This window comes from Aspergillus ruber (genome assembly GCF_000600275.1).
Source record: "Aspergillus ruber CBS 135680 unplaced genomic scaffold scaffold00007, whole genome shotgun sequence".
Lineage (NCBI taxonomy): Eukaryota > Fungi > Ascomycota > Eurotiomycetes > Eurotiales > Aspergillaceae > Aspergillus > Aspergillus ruber.
This window is the reverse complement of record NW_024467303.1, coordinates 150,177-173,368: the sequence shown is the minus strand read 5'-3', so window position 1 is coordinate 173,368 and position 23,192 is coordinate 150,177. Positions and strand designations below refer to the sequence as shown.

The following is a 23,192-nucleotide window of genomic DNA, read 5'->3' as shown; positions in this document are numbered from 1 at the left end:
AGTTGAAAGCAGCTTGATAAAGCGTTTTATAGGCGACGGAAGCCCTTTGTCGAGACAACGGAGTTGTTCTGGTGACATGAATAGACGTTTATGATCAACAAAACACTCAACACGCATTGGACCGAGAAAACAAAATGAAGTCCTTCAGCATGGAAGATTCAGATCCAACGCTTTTACCTAAACGACCGATCGTTAATAGGGGTCTCAAACCCGGGCCTCTGACTATTCCGAAGGATCTAGGAGCACCGGTGAAATCGCCAGTCCGGATGATAGCAGACGACGAACGATCCGAGATACAATCATCCGTGTCGCCCATGAGTCGAAGGAACCCGGGATCGCTAGCGAGTATCGCTCACTCGCGCAATACAAGCGTAATCTCTCCGCTTAGCGTGCAACAGCAGAGTCAACAATTCCAGCATCTGTTCGCGGCTCATCTGCAGAACAGACAGAGCGCGCAGAGCACGCAGAGTGGAAAAGAGAAAGGCCACTCGCGACATGAGTCCTGGGAAAGCGACCTGCTAGACGCATATTCGTCCTCCGACGACGACAGCGTCGACCGTGCTTCATCGTGCTATTCCCGACGGTCGTCGCTCACGAGTATGGGATCAGAATATCCGGGGTTCGGATACAAATCGGCAGACGCATTCTCAATCGGGTCACCAGTGGCACTCGGAGTTTTCGACGATACAGCGTCTGTGCTGGGAGAACCAGTGAAGCCTAATGAAGACAAGACGATCGCGGTGGAACATGGTGAAGATCAGAAGAGAGCGAAGAAAACGAAGACGGCGAAGAAACCATCAATGGTGGAGATGAATAAACCACTGCCCCGGGAACCACCTATTCAAATGGCTCCGTTGACAGTGCTCAAAAACCCGAAACCACTCATAACACCCAAAACAACCAAAACACCCACAACACCCATGAGTCGTGCAGAAGGCGAAGTACAGAAACAATGTGACAGAAAATGTGATGAGCAACGCTACGCCACATTGCGCGCAGGGAAGTCTCCCCGAGGGCCCACCTTATCACAGGCGGAGGAAGAGTTGGAAAACGCCTTATTGCAGTACTGCACTAAGCCTGAGAATGCACCTAAAAATGCCGCTAATGCACCTAATACTAGCACCACCACTAAGCAGGCTAAAAAAGCCTGCAGTACTAGCAATCTGACAGCCTCGCGCGGGTCACTGGCTGGTCCGCTGCAGATAAGTAGAGGCGACATGCAGATGATTGCGACTCGTCCTGCTCCTCGTCCTCCCTCCAACATTCTGCCTCACACTATCCTACAACAACTGGAGGAAGAGAAGAAAAAACATCAACACGCCAAAATGCCTTTTCATTTGGCCGTGCCTGGCTTTGGGCGCAAGTTGCATCTTCGTTCCTTTAGCAGTTCCAATATGCGATCGGAGATGGAGTCCGCTGCTCGCAACCGTGGAACGTCTGACGAGACCCAGAATACCGACGACGACAACAGCAACGACAACGACAAAGAATATATCGAGCCCGTTCCAGAACCGCAGAGACCGACTTCTATTTGCAGTGAAAGAGAATTGCGGCTTCAACTGCCTCGCCTGCAGACAAAGAAGATGGAGCCGGTCGGACAATGGGCGGCCTCTGCGACGGCTGCACTAGCAGCAACGAGAACACCACCAACAACGACATCCACAACACCTTCGACTGTCTCTGAACGTACTCCAGATAGTGAGTCGAGTGTCGCCGGAGGTCCCGTCAAGCCCATCGACCACGAATACACCGAAGAGAAGGTGTTTGTCTCGTCTAGTAAGATGCGATGCAGCAACACCTACGCCCCCCCCTACCAACTGGGCAGTCTCCAGGCCCCCGAGTTCATCTATGAACTCGACGGTGGCATGCCATCACCTGTCAGAGTGGGCACCACCAACGTTTCTTACCCGTCATCGCCTCCCTCGATCACAATGCCGAGCTTCATGCCCGACCGGGCCGTGCGGCTGATTATTGAACAGGCGTCGTCGCTGGACGACCTGTTCAGTCTTGCAATGCTAAACCGTCAGTTCTATCGCATCTTTAAACAACACGAGCTCGACATGATCAAAGGCGCCGTCTTCAAGATGTCTGCTCCCGCCTGGGAGCTGCGCGAGATGAGTCCGCCCTGGGCAAGCGAATGGCAGGTCTTCCTAGACCCAGACGCGCAAGTGCCCGACTATACTCCTACCCTCTACCTCCAACGCTATGCGCACGACATCTTCACCCTTGCTCAGCTCAAATCCCTCATCTTGACCCGGTGCAGCAGCTTCCTCCGCCCCGACACCATCCGCGGCCTGGCTGGTGTCGACTCCGAACGGGCCACAGAGATTGATGACGCACTGTGGCGAATTTGGACGTTCTGTCGGATTTTCGGATGCGGAAAGGGTAGAGAGAACGATATCACGGGACAAATGGACTGGTTGAATGGCGGCTCTCAGGCCCGCAATCAGCACACCTCGATAACCTTCTCCATCACTGAGCCGTTTGGAATGAACAATGTCCTGTTCGAACCGCCCGCTGGTTTCGGACAGGGAAACCTTGGTGGTCTATCGAAGGGTCAGATGTATGACATGACAGAGCTCTTCACCTGCTTGAACGTATTGCTTCAGCCAATCCATGGTAAATGTACCGAGGCGCGCAGGGCTGGAGTATACAACGGGTTAGATGTCAAGGTCGGTGATGACAGCAAGGAAGAAAGATACCTAGGTGAGTGCCTCTTATATAAAATCCCCAATCTGACCTGTCAGGAATACGAGCTAACCGAAACAGAGGAATGGACATGTTACGTCCTCACATTAGGCCTCTCGGCTGTTTTAAGCCTCGGATCCATCTGTCCTATTAAAAACCCCACCGCAACGTTCGAGAAAGCCAAATCCATGGGCCTGACCAAATGGGATCTCCTCGACGACGATGTTACCCGCTCCTCGTTCCTCAAGGAAGCTGTCTCGAAATCCTACATGACCTGCGAAGCCGCCGCAGGATCCTCATGCCCGTCCGTGCGGTCGTGCGGTGCCAGCGCCACGTCATCGAGCTCCTCCCTCGTCGACGACCACAGTTTCCGGTCTCGAACCGACTCGAGCTCCTCCGACAATTCTGTTCAGGACCACCGTGTGAGACAAGCGGCATTTGCTGCGGAGCTGCGGAACCAACGCTCGCAACCTCGTATCAACGTTACCCGCACCTCGTTTTCGGATGAACGGCCTATCTCCAGCTACACGGTCGTGATGAAGGGGCTCGAGCAGCAGTCCCGTCCGCCACTACCGCCCATGCCGGCTCGCTTCAACCAGCCCGTCTTTTACATGCAGTCATCTACCCGTCCAGGCTCAGGCTCAGGGCCTGTCCTCGACCCCGTCGACCGCGCGATTGACATGATGGTCCGCGAGCTGGGATTCAATGAGAAAGATGCCAAATGGGCCCTGAAAACCACAGACACGGGTGAGGGCATCGACACGAACGCGGCCGTGGCGTTGCTCATGAGGGAGCGCCAGAACCAAGCAAATAACGCCCAGAGCCAGCGACCGGGTGGTAAGCGGGGATTATTCTCTTCCTCGTTCTCTTCGTCGTCGTCTTCAAAGTCTGGCCAAGGGAGTCTTTTGCCGTCTGTTATCAGTGAGGAGCCTGGGTCGGGATGGCGGTGGGCTTGATTTGCATCCCTTGTTTTCACGTCTACTGTCTCGGAGTTTGTTTTCTTGTTTTGTTTCCGTCATGTTCGATACCCTTATGATTTCTCTTATTGTCTATTGGCACTGGCGTTGGATATGGATATGGATGGATATGGTGTTCTGGTTAAAATCGTCCTTGCTTTCTCTTTTCAGCGATGCATGCATTCTCTCATGGTGTTACGAGCGCACGTCTTTCTTCCCTAGACCGTGTATTATCAGTTAATTCCAAATTATCATCTGTCATATGTCCTGCGTAGTTGCCCAGACGAGACAAGACAAGTATGTAGACAGGTACAGATAAGGTGCAATACAGCTACCTGCAGCGGTTTTTGGCAGGTGCGGTGAGGAATATTGAATAATGACACTCCTGAAGTATGCTATCTTCAATAGTTGCTTCATGTCATATGCTGGGTTTCAGCAGCATACACTACTCCATACACATAGGATAGACAGGTTCGCAAGGATCTACACCGGGTTCTACAAATCCTAACAAAGTACTTGTACGGAGCACGGAGCACTATACTGACAAATCCAGTCCAGCCAGTAGTCCATGATTCATACATGGCAGCCAGACTTCTCGAATAATAGTATATAAAGCATTGTACTATAATCCAATTATTGCCTCGTATGTGATGTATGCCATCATGATCACCACCGTACGGCAACAAAAGGATTGTACTCGCATAGCGTCCGTACAAGTACACATCTGCAGATCTCTCAATCTGACAGATAAATGCAAGGGAGATCTTCGATTTTCTAGCTTTATTCGATCTCTCCTGCCAGGGAGCATATATCACTTGTTCTATCATTTATCAGTTTGGGACAATGAGCGGGTGCGATGCGCCATACGGACGGGGATGGGTGCATCTGATGCATCGCATTCTCTTCTCTTGGACCCCATACATCCCCTCAACCGCCATCTGCACTGCACTCCATACCATATCCTCCATGTATCACTCTGTGCCAACAAGAAAGAATCCATGCGAGGGGTGACCCTCTCACAGAGACAGTAGTCCAGATCCGCCCTCCTTGAAACCCCCCAAGTATGTATGCCAGCTTCATGCAGATTGAAAACGATGCCTCATCCGTCGGTCGTTCGTTTCCTTTCTCGCTGTTGCTTTTGTTTTGCTGCTTAGATTTTTTTGGCATCGTTTTCGTTTTCTTCTTTTTTCTTGTTTGAATAACTGATTGATTGATGCGGTTGTTGTTGTTGTTCACTCACCCATTCATCCCTTCGGTTGACAGACAGACGGACAGGCAGACAAGTGTCAGAATGGATTATTTTGGCATGGGTCAGAGTTCTAGGAGGGTTTCTTTGCAGTAAGTCACTACCCTCTTCCAACCTGTCACCCAATTGGACTCCGGCCGCTGACAAGACCAGAGACACCCGCCTCCAAACATCCACGCAACAAGACTTCGAGAAAGAAATCACCCTCAGCAGCTCCGTGGATGGAACTTCCAACAAAGCCCAAGGACGGACTCGGATTCTTCGCGCGTCGGAGGTGTTATTATCGTTAGCGGGGAGGTCTGTGAATGGTATTTTATATCCATATCTATGTCCAGATTTGATGTGGTGGAGTGCTGAAAAAAGCAGATGTGTTAGACGAAGAGCCGGGGATTGAGAACTTCCAAGAGGCACTGCGCCTTTTTCCGCCATTTCGAGATGATGATGGGTTTATGCTTGGGACGGTGGAGGTGAAGTGTCCGGATTGCGAGGCTGTTTTTTCATCTGCGTATGTCCCTCTGCTGGTTAAGAGAGTGACGGAGCTGATGATTGGACAGTGAAGAGTTGGAGCAGCATTACCTGACGAGGTATTGTCCCGGGAGTGCGGTGGCTGTTTATGTGATGACCAGGGATCGGTATGTCTATCTTGCGGTTGTGGTTATATGGTTGATGCTGATTGAAATAGGTTGATCACAAAAGGATATCGCATGGAAAAACGACTAGTTGCGTTTGACTGTCGACCACTACGCTTCTTCTGCGGAAAGTGTGAGCGGGCTTTTGCTATCGATGAGACGGAGAGGGTGGATAGGTTCAAGAGTGAGTCTTCACCACATGGCACATACAAAGGTATCTGCTGACAAGACAGGAACAACATCTGTGGCATGCAAAAACTGCGGAGAAAAGTGCAATATCTCGTTAGTCTCACCATCCAATCTGCCCAACAAACAGCCTAGCTAACCGATCAGATATGAACCCATCCTCAACGACCCGCGAGACAGCGGCAGTTTCCGAGAAATTTCAATGGACCTGACACCCGCCAGAAGCCCCAGCAGAGCCCCCAGCATCACGCCTAGAAATATCACTTCACGGAGCGTGAGCCGATCCAAGGTTCCGTTGTCGATGACCCCTAGCGGGACTGGAGAACTGTTCTTTTCGAAGAAGGCGAGGAAGATTCGTGATTCGTGGGCTACTAGGAGTATGCTCACCTTGAGCTCCTGACGGTTGTTTGGGCGATTGCTGACGTTGGTAGAGCTGGAGCAGGAGGAGGATGAGCTTGTTGCTATTAGTTTTGCGGGGTTGTATGATCTGGAGAGAGGTGAGACTTGTCCTGGGATTACCTTTGGAGGTGGCTGACAGTTTCAGTCCATGCGCCAAACGGGGTGTTCCAGCCGATGGATGACCATATTGGTGGTCCGTTGGGTGGTATGACTATGAGTGGTATGCTCCCCCTTCATGACAGGTTGTGCAGAAATCAAACTAAAACGCATGCAGCACCTGACGGTGTACCGCCCATCGACAAAAAGCATTTGACTCTTTGCGAGGAGCAGGACTCTCGCAGAGACATGTCTGTCGACTCACGGGGTGATCTCTTGGATGAGAATGAGTCGCAAGACTCTTCGCTGAACAAGGAACCCAAGAGACACTCACTCTTCCAGAGACTCTTTGGCCGAAAGACAAAAGGTATGCACTCCCTCCCCAAAGACAATCGTTTACTAACAACGCAGGCCTATCACGCGCAAAGTCCGCCTCCAACCGCAGCAAAAAACTAATGAAACGAGTCAACACCGTCCGCTTCTCCTTCATCTCCCGCGACTCCAAACTCTCCAGCGGCAAAAGCACCCCCCGCTCCACAATGTTCGAAACCGAACAAGCGCGCCAAGCCCTCCAATCAAAAGAAGACCTCAACGCCCTCGCAATCCCAGAAGCAGAGTACGTCGGCCTACTGCGCGACAGCCAGAACGCGTTCGTGCACATGCAGTATCTTTCAGGCGCGGGAGCGGTGATCGTCCACGATGCCTCGGGTCGTCAGCGGATTCTGCAGATGGATGAGGTTGCGCAGCTCTTTCTGCAGTTGAAGGATGAATTGGCTGCGACGACGACGTGGTCGAAGACGGTTTCTTGTCGGGTAAGAGGAGAGTCGGCATTTAAGCAGGGGAATCTGCGCGCTGCGGTTGTGGAATATCATGATGCGTTGAGGATGTTGCAGGATACGCCGGGGTTGGACGTCGACAAGCTCGTTCGAGCCGCATTGCTGCATGGACTTGGTCAAGCGTACCGGGGACTCAATATGCCCGCGGAATCAGAAGCCTGCTATCTCGAGTCATTAGGGCTGTATAAGCGGGCCCTGGGCCGGGACCACCCAAAGAACTTCGAAGTCCTACATGACCTAGGCACCCTCTGTGAAAAAGACGGCTACGCAACCGAAGCCGCAGCACTCTATGAACGTTCCTTCGCAGGCCGCCTGAAAGCACTTGGCCACAACGCCCCCGAAACCCTAAACAGCATGCAAGACCTTGCCTCTCTCAAAGTGCTCCTCGGCGACCTAGAATCCGCCCTCATGCTACTCGAAAAAGCAGTTCCCGCTCTGGACACAGTCTTTGGCATCCAAAACGGAACCACGCTAAATGCCATGAACAAGCTCTCCCACTTGTACCAGAAACTCGGCCTCGACAAGGAATCTCGCACGATATCCGGCCGTACGATTCCCCACTGCAAGACTTTCTACGGATTAAATAACCCGGAGACTCGTGACGCTGTTATTCGATACCTGCAGAGCTCGGATAACTTTGATTTCCCGGCTGATATCAAAGATATTCTCGAGCAGTACCGTCGCTCGCGAGACCCCGAGTCCCTCAAGGTCATCCACCGCCTGGGCCGGTCGTACATGGACGCAGGGCTTAACCGCGACGCATCGGATATCTTTGAAAAACTTGTCGACGATTTTTTAGATGTCAAGGGACCGGAAGCACCGGAAACATTCGATGCACTCAGTGCACTGTGCGTTTCGCGCGAACATCTCGATTCTATCGAAAAGGCTATCCATGCGTACAAGCAGCTAGTGAACATGGCGCGAAAAACACCTGAAGACCACCACTCGCGGAAGAGAATTGGCTACGCCGAGAAGAGAATCACAGAACTCAACCGTCGACGAGAAATCCTCGCTGCTGAACGGAGAGAATGGGGCTTGAACCAGCCCGGTCCGTGCAGGAACTGCAACACGCCAACACCTGTTCTCTGCAATTGTAAGCCCTCTCCCCCACACTCTAACCCTACCTACCCATTTCTTCCTGATAATTCCGGACTAACAAATGCAGCCTGCAAAATAACCCGCTTCTGCAGCGACCACTGCCACACCGCCGCCATTGAAGCCCACATCCCCTCGTGCATCCCCTCCGTTTCCCTTCGCGAATCCAAGTCCCTCGCCGTGAAACCTCGCTGCCCACCCGCAGCCCAGGACCAAGCACTGCTTAAAATCCGTTGCTCTGACCCAGCGGACATAAACGTGTTAAATAGTTACACGTTTTATCTTGATCCGAGGAACTTTACGACGTTCAGGATGAGGTTTAGGCCCGAGGTCAATACGATTATTCTGTTTAGTATGGATTCGGATGTTAAGTTTGCTATGGTTGATGGGGTTCCTGCGCCTACATCTATAACCGCACCAACAGAACAAGACCAAGAAGAACACGAACATAACCACCTCAACTGGTTAACACCCACAACCCAAGACTGCATCTCTTTCAACCCACGCACCGACCTTCCCACCACTACCCCCTCCAACACAAATACAACCACAAGCACCCAATCCCGCTACCTCCTCGTCACCCCCGGCAAAGAAATGCTCAAATCAATAATCGACAAACGCGTGCATGTACGGTCCGGCGGCAGCGGCGCCGGGGACCGTTTTCGCTCGCTGGATGTGCCGAGTATGGAGCTTATTGAGTATGCGCAAGGACTGTTGCTGACGGGATATCTTGGGGAGGCGTTTATGTATGTTATTGAGTGGGAGTGGAAGTAGGGTTTTTTTATTTTTTTTTTTTTTCTGTCTTTCTTTTTCCTTTGATTCGGAATGGAGAGTGGAAAGAAAAGGGAACAGGGGGAAAGTTGGGGGTGAGGCTTGGAAATAGATACAGGAGGTCTAATATGTGTTATTATTACTTATTATGTATTGTATAGTTGATATTGTTTATTTTGGAATATATATAATGTTTATATGGATGGAACCTTTTCTGAACGTTGCTATCAGCGTTGTGTGATGAAGACTTGAAAACGCAAAATGAGATGTTGAACAGAACAATACTAAACCCTCGAACAAATCGACCGATGCCAACGCCGAGAAATCCAGAATAAGGAAAAACGGCAAATAGTGTATCGATTCGCATATATTGAATCAAAACAAGCTCGTTATATTTGTTAGGCTCTCTCTCTTCTGACAGAAGTGCAATCAATGCACAGCTTGATGAATGAATCGGCCTCGGTCATCCTAAGCTGCTTAATACTCAACGATCTTCGACAACATGTGCTCTTAATAGTAAGGTAGTGCACTTCAGGATAGTTCACAAAGAATACAATCAAAAACCATGGAAAGTAGATCTGCAATCGACAAATTACGAGTAACTTCCTGACACCCAGTCTGTCTGCCATTCAAAATTTTGGAGCGCAGATAGCTGCACCTCACTGCCTGCCATACTCCAGCGACTGAAAGTATTCCTAGCCTTCAGAAAAACGCAAACTCGCGTAAACAGCACCAGTTTGGGATACCTAGTTTTTGTCACTTTCGGAGGCCCAGTTGGATGTTTTTTCTTTTCCTCGTTCTGAGCCTTGAGTGCCGTGGTCACGATCTACTGCAGTCGAGGAACAGTAATCGACAATATAATACCATCGACACGGAGCCACCACTGCCCATATGAACTGCTAATCTTGTTTCTGTGATTAGCGCATGTTGTTTGTTGCCAGAAATAGACAGGTATGCATGTGATCATGGGAATTAGCTCCAGCGATGTATTAATGCATGTATTATGATTGCTGCCGCATCTGCGTGTTATGGTTCTAATTATCTCGATTAGCATGTGTGCACTCGAAGCTTTCTTGAATATTGCTTTGTGGGGTTTGTCGTGAGCTTTAAAAAGTAGTTCCAACATGGGAACGTCGTGACGAGCAACATAGCCTACTGGAGGCCGACGTCCAAGGAGACCAGAAACTTAACGTGTGCAGTTATTAAAACCCGCACACAAAGTAATATTGCTCCTTTAGAACCCTTGGCCAGAAAAATAAAGATAATTGTTCATGGGATGGTAATATCAAATTGAAAATCCCCATTCATGCCTTCCGACTTTGTCACAGCAGTCGTGGAGAAAATCCGTTGACGGCACCTAAACCGAATCGATGCAAGCATCGTGGTTCTAAGCGTCTGGCATGACCCATTATTGCGGCAGCAATCCGGTCTGTGGCGTTTAATATATTCTCAGACCTCATAAATATGACGGGGCATTTTTGCGACTGTGGTGCATCTACTCATTCTGCACTTACTGTACAAAATTAGACCATCGATACCTCTAGGCAGGGCTTTTAATTTTCTGCAAAGCTGTTCTGTACAGGCCCATTGAGTCCTTGCGAGAGTAGGGAGCAGGTAAGACATTGAGGTTACCTGCTTGTGCAAAAAGGAATTCAGAGAATGCAGCGCAAACACCCTCGCTTGCTCGCCTCTTTCCATCTAAATATTGAGCAGGTGCTCAAAACCTGGGATGACATAGCTAATTGTATTGACCGCAAGCAACTAATTCCGCATTTTAGGCAAGCATTTTCGAAATTCCTCCCCGTAGCAAACTGCTTGGAACTAGCGCTTATATGCGCAGCTTGCATCGCGTGATGCTCATTCTGGTAGCTATTCTGAACCTCTTAACCCTACGGTTAACAAGGATCTTCAATACATTTCAGCGTCATGGTATGATATGACGACATACCATACCACCGCGACACTATCCCCTCATGCGTCGTCCATTTTCTTGATGAGGATTGACTGATTTATTGTGTCTAATTCAGTGTAAATCCTCTGCTTGCATACATTGGCCCTAGAACTTGGTATCGGACAGGGCAAGTAACCGTGCAGCCCTTGAAGTGTCTGACGTGCCCAGATGCCAACTTCGTCTTCTTGCGGTAGAGGCTCTTTAATCAGTGTTGCTAGTAGGTTGAACCCTCCAATCCGGTTGGTTTTTAGGAAATTATTCAACGGTGCGAATTTGTCACTAATGTTGAGTACTCGTTTTAATTGGCCCTGTCTTGGTTGTTTGTGTTCCTGATCAAAGGGAATTTGCAGATTCTCTCTGCGGAGGATCAGAATGGTAAAATCAGGAGTTGATGAACGGGATAGGCCCAATTAAAATAGGGCAGTGGTAATTCTGGTCCATGTATCGAATAGTGGATATATCCAGACACAACAAGTAAAACCAGACCAGGAAGGCAAGCCGCCGGTGGAATTCTTCTTCCACAAAATTGGGAGAAAGGGAATCCTTCATGATCAAGCATTAGCATAGAAAAGCCAGCCGTGCCTGCTGGATTTTATTTAGGGCTGGAACATGTCGACGGCACGCAACAAAATCGGGCAGCTCGCTCGACGTAAGCTGAATCTCGGTCCTTAAACATGGGCAAAGAATTTAACAGGTTGCCCTAGTTCCAAGACAAGTATGAAATGGAAGGCGAATGTGCGTTTTCGCAGTCCGTCATTCCCTCTAGCCATAGATATTGTGTCCCATATGATCACTGCCCATAGAAACAGATTCTCATCGTTGTAACTTGATTGCCACCTGCTCCGTTTATTGATGTGGAATTCATACGACCGTCCCTCGTGCGGTGACTCTTCATGTAGAAGTTCATATGCATTAGGGATTGTATATACTTATTGCGCTGTATATACCTTTTATATTCCGGGTTTTATGATTGAGCAGTCTGTTGTTGAAAATATTAGCCTAATTCAAGGAGCAGGCCGAGATAAAACAGGAAATACCGTTCCATGCAAACCCCCAATTGATGGGGGATGAACAACGATTTCATGCGGTGTCCTGCGTCGAATTTGTCGATATTGACTCTTTATATCCCCTAAAAAATTGAGGATCCAAGCAGCTTGTTTGCCAGCCTTTTAATTTCTTTGAAATTCAATCCCAGGCCATCGTGGATAAAACACTCTGATGTAGGGTAGAACTGGCTGGTGCGGCATACTAATATAATTATCTCAGTAAACACACGAAAATCAGTCGAGGAAACTCCAGTCAAAGTACACAACACTTTGCGAGATACAATTAATCTTGGTCGATGATCTCCATCGACAATTTCAGGAGCATCCATCCCTATGACAGACTCGAATATCTTCTTGCTCCTTGCTCTCTACTGCTTGTCCCGGTGCGCCAGGTAACTATGAGTATGGTAGGAGCAGGTTAAGGCTAAGTAATGATATTAGAGCAGGAAGCAGAAATAAGCAAGACAAACTTACTGCGGCATATTCCACAGGAAATTTGAGCCTGGTTTGCCAGGCACTCTGCGTTACACTTGACATTCACTGGTCATTGGGGCTTCCAACCCCGATAAAAGGGTTCGGCTGGAAGATATTTTCGTTATATTTGAAAGGAGTTGGTGTGTCTTGGAATAGGATTGGGATTTCGTGCCTGATGTATGAAAGGTACACTGACAACTTCCCATTCTTGATCTCATTGTCCTCCGCCAGGATTTGTAGACCTCATTTCGAAAATCTCTCATTATAATTCACCGATAGCAACAGAAGGAATGGTGTGATTCACTCGAAAGACCTTGTTTGCCAGCATATAGCAACGTACAATGGCTTGGGAACTGGGCGGACAAGATTATTCTCGTCTGGTAGAGACGACCTTCTATATAGGCGATAACCCACCTATAAAATATCACATAAGAATAGCATGGAGGTTGAAGAGTTCGACAAAAGTAAACCGCCGCAGAAAATGAGTGCAAAGTGAAAGTCCAGACTCCTTTTATAAAGATCGAAACAAAGATGTCACATGACATAGGAGGCATTCATTATTCGAACTCCCAATACAACCCATCGGCGAGCCCTACAAGAACTAACACAAAACGGACTTCTTCACCCCAGTCTTCACATGCGTAATCCACAACCGCAAACGAACCGTCCGCCCTAACAACTGCCCTGTTATCCCTCGAACACTCCCAACCCTAAACCACTTCACCTCATCCCCATCCCTAACTGACACCAAACAACGCCAAACCCTTAACCTCCTGGGCCCAAAACTGGACAACAGAATATTGTTGCCTCGTCGTCATCGAGCGGAGATGAGCTTCTCAATATTGCAGTCACCTCACCAGCAAACCTAACAACACCAACACAAGAACTAGACCTTCTCACCAACAGATTCTGGATTAACTCCACCATCCCAGACCCTTAACCACCAATTCCTGAGATACCAATAAAAAAAAAAATCTATTCCAACGCACTAGATCAACTAGATCGCATCCGTGCATCCTTTCCGAACATATCGCAACCGAAAAGCAGAAGATGGACTCATCCGTCGTGAAAGTGAAAATGAGCACAACGAATACAAGATGCCCAGTGGAACTTGGCTCGTGCTCACTCCTGGGTTTATAAAGTCTGGGAAGAAGAAGATGGTGTGGGACTGAGAAGACCCTGGGGGTACGTGGTTTATCAAGCACCTGATTGCGCAGGCATCGAACGGAAGGAAAAACATGATGGATGGATATCTGGCGGTAATACCATTCAAAACGTGCCCACGGGTTGAGATCTCGATGGGTTAATACTTCGTTCGATACTTGAGAAACTTGATGTAGACCTAGAACGGGACAAGAGCATCGAAGAACGACTGGCCATTTACTGTGGAAATACTTCCAGACCCTCCGCGCCTCACCACCAAAGAAAAAATCACTGGCTAAACCCAGACAACGAAACCCTCAAAGCCTTAGGCTTGTTGGAAAACGTCCAACGAAACATCATCTACATTGATAATGGCTCGCTATCCTCCGTGCTGGATAATCCCTAGATGGACGATAAATGGACGATAAATGGATATAGGCCGTTGATCCGGATTACACACCCTAACCTAAGCAGAAATTTGGACATAAAGGCTATTTTCGCGTGCGAGTGCAGCAGGTTATGCATCGATTCTTTGAGGCCCGACAATTTCACGCCGACAGGTATCCCATGGAGTATTTGTGGCAGGCTGCGCTGAGGGAATAACGTAATCGGGCTTTCGTGTCTGTGAAGGAGGAAAAGAGTGTTGTTTGGCAGCCTGGGGGAATAATGGGGGTGTGATAAATCATGTTTGAATTGTTGATAGCCATATTTTTGTTAAGGATAGTAATGATATGAAGGTTACGTGGTTGGGAAGTGGTGATCTGGGCGGTGCTGCAAGCTGGCGTCCATTGATTGCCGGTACATACGTTAGCCGTATAGAATAGCTGTCCATATCGTTGCTTATACTGAGAAGCTCAGGTCAGGTCACCAAATGTTCCATTCCGTTCCAAGTATGGCGGTGCTGATAGCCAACGTTGTAAAAACTGCTCCAAGTACATTCACCCATCACTATTTAACTCCGGATTTACGGAGGAAAGAGAAAGAGTATGGAATGATGATCCATATTGGAAGTCACAAACAAGCCAAATCGAGGGTATCTACCTGTCTACCTAACTGTAATCAAACACAACATTAAACACAACAATGAAAAGAACAAAACCAAAATGCCATCCAAGGGTCCGAAAACCCAATGCAAAAATTGTAAAAGAAGCTCCGAAAAATAGAAGAGAAGGAATGCCGATGCTGATGCAATGCGATGCTGCAATGCTCGCTGGAAATAATGCTGTTGATCAGAAGAGAGAAAAAAAGAAAGAAATCAGTCCGCCGTGCTCGCTCATGCCATGTCATGCCATGCCATATCAAATACTTTTATCGGCCGTGAACCTGACAAACACCCATATGAAAAACGCCGATCCAGTTACAGAAAACAAAATCACACAAAAACTCAAGCAGAAAGATTAAAAAAGGACACAGGTTATCCCTGTCTAGAATTCCGACGACTGTCAAGTCCCCGGAGCATGACTCGTCTGCTGTTACCAGCAGAGCCCATGTCGCTAACACTGCGAACCTTTGGCAAAGCTGGGACAGGCGGCACATCGGGTGTTGTCTCCCTGTCTGTAGGGGGCATGCCCTTAGGCCTCAAAGAGCTCCGTCGCGCTTGGCCCAGAACATCTTCGACCCATGCTTCACTCTCCGGGCTCATTGATTTCTGACGGGATCGTGGCTTGGGTCCAGCAAGACCCAGTGGAGTTGAACGGGAGCTGCCAGCGGCGATGGTGGTTGCGGGTGAGTGGGCGGACGAGCCATAGTGGGCCTCACTTGCAAAGGAGATCGTGCCAACTGAATTGTTCGAAGACACAGAGTGTCGTCGAGTAGACATTGGTGAGTGTGACGGATTAGTGGGTTCGCCAAAGCTGGCAGCTCGGAAATCCGTCGCATCGGACACGTTGGACGCCCGCCGGGTTTTGCGGACAGCCAGCGATGAGGTAGGTCGGTTGCTGATAACAGACCTAGGGCGCGATGGCGTTCTCCGGCCGTTACTTGGAGCTGGCGTGAGCATGTTGTTTCCAGGAGTGGATTCATGAGACTTAAGCCCCTGAACTTCAACGCGAGGAGTTTCAGAAACATGTCGTCGCCCATGATGGATGGCATATTCTCTCAGGTATTCGCCGAGATCTGCCCATCCACCTCCAACTCGTACCATCACGCGCTCGCCACTCTCTCCCACAGAGCGGACAAAGAGTTTTGTAGGCTTTGACTTTCCATTCTTATGCAGATGGTAAAGCTTGACAGAACTTTCCTCCGGTCCGCGTGCAAAAGATTGTCTTCGACGAGTATGCGCAGGAGTGAGTGTCAAAGATGGGGCAGGCGCGCCGTAGAGCGATGCCGAGGATGATGACCGGTATCTTCCCCTCGTTGGTACCGGTGCCGCAGAAGTCACAGAAAATGTATCATCGTCATCCTGCGCTTCAGACAGCAGTTGGATGCGGGCGGGAAGAGTATCTAAAATGGTACTGATCTTCTCGTCCAGATAATCCTTCTTCTTCGACAACGGAGTGGACGATCCAGAATTGGTCTTACGAGGAGCCAGGTCTGCCGGAGTCTGCGCTCTTGACTGGGACTTCGACCCTGGTCTTCCACGGCTTGTGAGGCTCTCACGGCTCCCATTGTTATTGAGCTCCTTGCTAAGACGAGCAGTAGCGAAGCGGGCGGAAGGCTGTGCGTTAAGCGATCGTTGGGCAGAGGTTCTCAGAGGTACCTTCCTAGGGGAACTCCGAGGCCCAGAGACTGGACCATCAGTCTTTGAGCGGATCGGCGTGGGCCTCGTCTTCGTGTCACGGGGCGTCTCCGAGCGGTATGCAAGTTGTCGGAAACGAGCGGTAGGTGTCGAAGCACCATCACGATTCGTGGGCTCCTGCTGCTCTGGATGGGAGGCAACAGATGGCCTTCTACCCATGCTAGGGCTGTCCTCCATGCCAGCCCCATTCTCGTAGTTCATATCCAATCGTTCGTTGATGAATCGCTGAAGCGGTAGACTAACTGCGCGGTTATGCTGCGGTCGTGGCGAAACTTTCTGATCGAAGCGACGTAGGCTGTCTTCTCGCAAGGTATGGTCATTATTGGAAGATGCAACGCCAGGCTGGCCGAAGACGTCCTGGAAGTGCGGCGGGGTGTCGAGGAACAGAGGGGTTGCGTTTGACGACTCAGCATGCGGTTCTTGGAAATCTGGGCTTGACATGAGAGACGGAAAAGAGGAGAGAGAACCCATGGAAGCATCCGATGTGACACGCTGACGAGTCTTGCCATTCTTATCACCTGCTTGCCGGCCAAGTTTGATCGGGCTTTCCAGATGCTGTTTAGGAGGTGAAGGACCGTCTTCTTCAGATGAGTTTGGCTGAAGTGTGGCTTCCTTTGCCATTTCGGGCAACGAGCACGGTAGGGGTTCCAGTGAGGGTTTGACGGCAGGAGGTGGCTGTTCCCGGAGGGAGGCAGAAACAGAAACTGGAGCATCATCAGCGGCCACAGCACTTGACAGAGCCGCGGGTTTATCTTCGATAGCGACAGGAAGTGGCTCAGGAACAGTCTTGCTGGGCGGATCATTGGCAGGCTCGGCCTGGACCGAAACAGGCTCTCCAGTAAGAGTCTGGCTGTCTGGTATAGACTCTTGTGTTATACCACTAGCAATGTTCGCTCGTGTGTCCGGAGCCTGCTCGAGTTCGCGAGGCAGAGGGGCTTCGAGGAAGAATGGAGGGATAGATTTATCGAATTGTGTGTCACGAGCGGGAGGCGATTTTGGAGAAAGCTGTGGTGAATCAATCGCAGTTCGCGGTCGTTCCGGTTGCGCAATTTCGGGCGACGGAGTTATTTGCTTTTGTAACTCGGAAAATGAGGAAGTAGGTTCTTCACGAACAGGCTGAGGAACAGGCGTCGCGTCATGCTCAATCGGGGTCGCAAGTCGCTCTGTTATTTTTGGGATGGACGTAGGATCTGCTTGCGATTCAGGCTCCGGCTTATCTAGAGTTTCGTTGACAGATGGCGCCACGGACGTGGTTTCTTCTTCAGCGATTGTCTCCATGGGGAAGGAACGTGCGTTGCGTCGCGCCGAATCGGATGTGGTGACGACTGGTTCTGAAACACGAGGGGCATCGTCGGATTGTTGACAGGGATGGTCTGCATTGGCGCGCGACCATTCATTCTCAGCTGAGCGCTTCTCAGCTTCCACAACCCACGTGCTGAACTCTGACTCGATAGTCTCGAGATCATCAATCCAGTTTTCTGGCAACGAATCTTCGCGTCCTTCAAGGGCATCTAGAACGTTATCCATTCTTCGACCCGCTGCAGCCACGGCTGCACCCAGCTCCGCCTGTTTTCCATGAAAATTCGATCGGGAATAGAGAGGATCATGTTCGGTGGGCGTATCGCGCGACTTGAGAGCGCGAAACGCGTCGTCCAATGTGTCTTTGGTGAGGCGCAAGCTCAAGAGGAGACTGGGAATTTGACGAAGGACCAACAGCCGCACATCCCAGGTCGAAAGCAAGGTGTTGAGACGCGACAGGGTGGGCAGGGCGCGTAGGATAGTGGCGGTGATAACGGCGGTGAAGTCGCTGAGTTGTACATAACTGAGGGGAGGTGGGATGGACATGGTGCTACCGGATGACGAAGGCCGAGACCGCGATGGAATGTGGGCATTGAGGACATGTTCCTTCAACTCCTCCACTCCCAGGTTATCCATTGCATCACGAATCTCCTCGATGCGGGCTCCATGTTGTTCGACGACGGCAGACGGGAGACTTCCGAGGTATTCTACACCTGAATCTGTGACAGTCGACGGGGAGGGAGGAATGAACGCTTTACCCTGATGTGCATCGGCTCGTTTTGGCCATTCCCACGATTGGACTTCCTTATACCACAGGGTTAGGTTTTTTGCGGCGATCGCCGCGCGAATTCCCAGCGCGCGGTCTGCCGGGGAGACTTGCGAAATGCTTTGGGAGAGCGCATCATGAGCGGCTTTCTCATTGTTAGGCACGGCATCGGTGGAGGAGAGGGCTTGCAGGGTGGCTTCAGGGGAGAGGGTTCGGAGAAGAGGATCGAGTTCATAAGCCGGCACCGGACGGATTGAGGCACGCGACGAGTTGTCAGAGGAAGATTTGCTCGGATGAGAAGGACGAAAAGGCAAAGGAGGGTTTCCAAGGCTAGGAGAATTGAACGCCATGGCGAAAGAGGAGCTCTTTCCCCGAAAAGAGCTCAGGAGAATTGTTTAGTCGGGGGTCGGTGTATCGATGTATTGGGTATCACAGAAATCGATCAATTGGACCGGATCGAGATGATGGAGGTCGAGCAGGAGTGACAGTATCGAGGATAGAATCGTACTGCAGAAGAACGGGCATGCTGAGACGCGTTGTCGCGTGAGGATTGTTTAAGGGAGAGATGCGGTTAAGGAGTGGAGAGACAGTTGGGACAACGGAAGTATATGAGATCAGAGATCTGACGCGAGGAGGGAGCGGAATATAGGATATTAGGAGAATAAGAAGAGATAAAAGTGAAGCAAAAATTAAAGTAAAGCTGCCCGTACAGTACTGTAGCGGATATAGAGAAAAGGAGTCCTCTCCTGGCTGAAGCCGCGAGGCAAGGCGAGGCAACGAAGGAGAGAATAGAAAGAGAAAGAGGAAAAAAGAGGGGCAGGAAGGCGAAAAGGAACGAAATAATGCAGGTAAAAAGAATGACTGGAGCTGGGCTGAAAAGTGAACGACTCTGATTGCTTGAACTAAAGATGGTGCTGCAGCTGCAGTAGACGTGGATGCGCTGACCTGGTGGGCGGTGAGGGCTGTCAGTATACACACGCCTTGGCCACGGAGTGTCCCTACAAGTATGTACACTTAGACAGGTTGAAACATAGACAGCAGAGACATAATCATGCACCCAGCTAGGACTGGCTGCTTATCTGGTGAGGCGTGGTGCTACAGAGTACAGGTCATGCTTATTCCGTACTTCGTGCTGCCCGGCAGCCCAATGCATACTTGTACAGCCTGGCACACGGATCGGACGGAAAGATACGGACGCTTTTGACAGCGCAAGAAGATGAAGATGAAGTTGGACATTTCAATGCCAACGGACTGTTATTCCATGCAAGTCATTATGATCTGGTCTGGTCTCTACATGACGCCATGTTGACAACCGGGTATCGAGAGGTATACGGACTAGATCTATACGGTGTACTCACAGGTCTCTGTAAGCCATTGAATACAACCACTCGTCTACTCGTACACAATGCAATTTCAAAGGTTCCCATACCCCCCAAGTCTCCCAGCCGAGGTCCCCGAAGACCTGCTGCCCAAGCTCAGCGAACTCCGCGATGAATTCGGCACCGACAAAGACCACCTGAAGCACGTTACCGACCACTTTGTCAAAGAACTTGAACGAGGTTCGCCAATAATACACCATCCAAGATGCCTTACTAACACCAGCAAACAACAACAGGTCTGACGGAGGAAGGCGGCGATATTGTTAGTATCCACCCACTCCACTCCGTTTGCATACAAGGAAATCTGTTTGGACCCATCTAACCAACTAGCCTATGAATATCACCTGGGTAACCGACTTCCCAACCGGCCATGAACGAGGGAAATTCCTAACCCTCGACCTCGGCGGCACAAACCTCCGCGTTTGCAAGGTTAGTTTGTCTGCGGCAAAGGGTGATTTTGCAGCCACGCAGCGGAAATACAAACTGCCCGGGAACTTGCGGTCAGCGCCGGTGATAGAGCTGTGGGATTTTATCGCGGAATGTGTGCATTTGTTTCATGAAGAGCATCACAGTGAGTGGCCGCCAGGTGAAAAGCTGCCGTTGGCATTCACCTTTTCATATCCCGTTTTGCAAACATCCATCAAAGAGGGCATCCTCCAACGATGGACCAAGGACTATAATTGTCCAGGAGCGGAGGGCAATGACATCGTCGCGCAGCTGGCGGCGTCAATGAGCAAGAAGGTTTGTTTGTCTGTACGCAATCATGAATTGCAAGACTCATTATCTTAGCAAGTACCCGTTGAAATCGTAGCGCTAGTCAACGACACAACAGGAACCCTGATCGCAACCGCCTACCGCGACCCCAGTGTTTGCATTGGCAGCATCTTCAGCACAGGCTGCAACTCAGCCTACATGGAAGTATGCAGCGCAGTCCCCAAGCTCAAACACGCAGGCCTATCCCCAAATAGCAAAATCGCAATCAACACCGAATGCGGTGCGTTCGACAACTCCTGCAAGGTCCTACGCCGCACGCGCTTTGATAAGGACATCGACGTGTGTTCTCCACGCCAGGGCCAGCAATTGTACGAAAAGATGGTAGCAGGCCGGTACCTCGGCGAGATTGTCCGTCGAGTCCTCCTAGAACTCCACAATATGCACGGTCTCTTCAAGGACCAAGACACCTCCAAGCTCAACACGCCTCACATTCTAGAAGCATCTTTCCTCTCCAACGTAGAAGAAGACAACTCACATCTCCGCGAGGGCGTGCAAAGCCTCCTCAAAGAACGCCTGGGCATCGAATCCAAAGTTCCCGAACGCCGAATCACCCGCTTCCTCGTGGAAGTCGTCGGGACACGCTCCGCCCGTCTATACGCCTGCGGGATCGCGGCGATCTGTAAGAAAAGGAATATCAAAACAGGTGTGGTTGGCGTCGACGGGGCCACGTTTAACTATTACACGCGGTTCCGGCTGAGAGTTGCGCAGGCGATGCGGGATATCATGGATTGGCCGGATGATATTCAGGATCCGATTAGTTTTGATGTCTCGGAGGATGGGTCGGGGGTTGGGGCGGCGTTGATTGCGGCGTTGGCTATGGGGGAGGCTCAGCCGGAGGTACCGACTGGTGCTACTTGGTAACGTGAAGCATAGACATGTAAAAAAAGAGAATAGAACAATAGAAAAGTAGACTGTCATGTTTTCATGGCTCTTGTCATAGTTCTGGTTCCGAATCTTTATCAATTCTCCACCGCTATCGATAATGACGCGACAGACATCACTCAACGCGACAGCGATATCCAGATAGAACACCCAATAATCCTAATAAAGAATAAAAATGCGCTTCAAAACACAACTAAACAACATACAAACCTTTACCAGTATGTCTGCCTTGTCTAGTTGCCAGTGATCTTCCTTCTACAACCACTACCAGTACAGAACACAGCTAACAACCACAGAATTAACAGCCTCCTTAACCTCCCTCGGTAAAGTCTGCTGGCTGCGCCTGGAAGACTCCATCGTTCGCTTCACCATCATTCCCGACCAAGGAACACAAGTCTGGGCCCAGTTACCAGTCGTACGTCCTCCCCTGTCCTTCCCTCTCTCACCATCTTCCCCAGGAAACAAACGCAGTCCAGATCCAGCGACTAACAAAGACAGGATTGCATCTTCGAACCAACTACCTACACCCTCGAATCCAACTCCGGCGTCATAAACCTCGAAGTGCCCATCGGAGCACTACACCGCGCACTACGGTCCGCGAACGGTGCGAATTCTGCGCAGATACGGCTTACGAAGAAGGGGAATGTTCCGTTGCTTGCGTTGACGATTATATCGTCGAGTTGGACGACGGGATCCAATGCTATTGGTGCTGGGAATGAAGAGGATGAGGGTTTGTTTCCTGATGAGGGGTTTGAGAGAGCAGGGGGAGGGACGGGGCCTAGGGAGCGAGAGACTGTCATTTCGCAGGAGGTGCCGGTAAAGGTTCTACATGAATCGGCCGTTGAAGGGCTGCATGAACCGCGGTGCCGCGATCCAGACGTCCACATCATCTTACCCAGCCTGATACACTTGAAGAGTATCTCAGAGCGCTTCACAAAATTAGCCACCATCGACACCAAAACACCCTCTACCACTTCCACCACCACAACAAATCTGACCCAATTCCACCCCTCCTCCGCTAGCCCAACAACAACAGCTCCCAATAGCACCACAGCAAGTCCCAAACTCGAACTCTCCGCAAACATGCACGGCTCCCTAAAACTCGCCATCGCAAGCGACTCCCTCCGTATCTCCAGCGTCTGGACAGATCTTGTGAATCCCGCGCTTGATCCGGCTCAGTTATCGCAGGGCGAGATGCATGAGTTGCCTAGTGAGCGGATGAGGAGACTTGGTGAGGAGGGGTGGGCTAAGGTGCGAATTGATGGGAGGGATTGGGGGAGGGTATTGAGTGTTGGGAGGTTGAGTCCGAAGGTTGTTGCTTGTATGTCTACCCCTAAATGGGTTGGTTTGGTTAGGGCGAGGCTAACGTAGGCAGGTTTTATTAACGAGACGGCACTGGTGCTGTATGTCTATTTACCGGAGAGTTGGAATGGGGAGGATTCGTGTTTAACTGTAAGTCTCCCACATACCAATTCATTCGATATCTACTAACATAACGTGAAGTATTACATCAATTCATATTCCACCTAATCCGGTTGAGAACAGCATTATTTTATTATGACACGGCACAATGTACATGATTGCATTATCATAGCATGGTCCCATAAGCAAAGGACGTAGCGAAGCGAATTACAGAAACAATTATTAAGTAGTGATAAAACAGGGCAAATCAAGCAGAAACAAGTCATAGTAACAACAATGCCTGGATGTGCTGAGGCAGCGCAGAAGGGGAAGAAGTAACATGAGGGTGAAAGTCGTCTCCAAAACTCATAAGAATAGACAGGGTGGCAATGCAGCGAGTATCAACATATGCGGTAAAGCAATTAAACAAAACAAAGC

General features: G+C 50.0%; 6 protein-coding genes across 6 annotated transcripts; 4 read left to right on the top strand and 2 right to left on the bottom strand.

Moving 5' to 3' along the window:
- Positions 1-134: 134 nt before the first annotated feature.
- EURHEDRAFT_376019 (uncharacterized protein) lies at positions 135-3,644 on the top strand (the record flags this gene model as incomplete). Its single annotated transcript, XM_040778806.1, has 2 exons — positions 135-2,706; positions 2,770-3,644. The coding sequence occupies 2 exons, from the start codon at positions 135-137 to the stop codon at positions 3,642-3,644; spliced, it is 3,447 nt and encodes a 1,148-aa protein (XP_040640416.1).
- Positions 3,645-5,053: 1,409 nt separating this feature from the next.
- On the top strand, positions 5,054-5,447 carry EURHEDRAFT_451849 (uncharacterized protein; the record flags this gene model as incomplete). Its single annotated transcript, XM_040783980.1, has 2 exons — positions 5,054-5,198; positions 5,257-5,447. Coding segments are annotated over 2 exons (336 nt in total), but the record flags the coding sequence as incomplete, so codon positions are not given.
- Positions 5,448-5,494: 47 nt separating this feature from the next.
- Positions 5,495-6,138, bottom strand: EURHEDRAFT_336734 (uncharacterized protein). The gene is made up of 4 exons (XM_040778384.1): positions 6,093-6,138; positions 5,846-5,968; positions 5,716-5,777; positions 5,495-5,641 (listed from the first exon to the last, which is right to left on the bottom strand). The coding sequence occupies exons 2-4, from the start codon at positions 5,949-5,951 to the stop codon at positions 5,546-5,548; spliced, it is 264 nt and encodes an 87-aa protein (XP_040640414.1). The 5' UTR covers positions 5,952-5,968; positions 6,093-6,138; the 3' UTR covers positions 5,495-5,545.
- A 311-nt stretch (positions 6,139-6,449) lies between these two features.
- EURHEDRAFT_452402 (tetratricopeptide repeat protein) lies at positions 6,450-8,905 on the top strand (the record flags this gene model as incomplete). The annotated part of the gene is made up of 3 exons (XM_040784030.1): positions 6,450-6,567; positions 6,612-8,129; positions 8,202-8,905. The coding sequence occupies 3 exons, from the start codon at positions 6,450-6,452 to the stop codon at positions 8,903-8,905; spliced, it is 2,340 nt and encodes a 779-aa protein (XP_040640413.1).
- Positions 8,906-14,930: 6,025 nt separating this feature from the next.
- On the bottom strand, positions 14,931-18,668 carry EURHEDRAFT_452349 (GAS2 domain protein; the record flags this gene model as incomplete). Its single annotated transcript, XM_040784022.1, has 1 exon — positions 14,931-18,668. One exon carries the CDS (start codon positions 18,666-18,668, stop codon positions 14,931-14,933), a length of 3,738 nt encoding a protein of 1,245 aa, XP_040640412.1.
- A 1,055-nt stretch (positions 18,669-19,723) lies between these two features.
- Positions 19,724-22,883, top strand: EURHEDRAFT_513987 (putative hexokinase; the record flags this gene model as incomplete). The annotated part of the gene is made up of 8 exons (XM_040786226.1): positions 19,724-19,877; positions 19,934-19,959; positions 20,028-20,438; positions 20,487-21,318; positions 21,650-21,768; positions 21,852-22,674; positions 22,729-22,805; positions 22,857-22,883. The coding sequence occupies 8 exons, from the start codon at positions 19,724-19,726 to the stop codon at positions 22,881-22,883; spliced, it is 2,469 nt and encodes an 822-aa protein (XP_040640411.1).
- Positions 22,884-23,192: the final 309 nt, after the last annotated feature.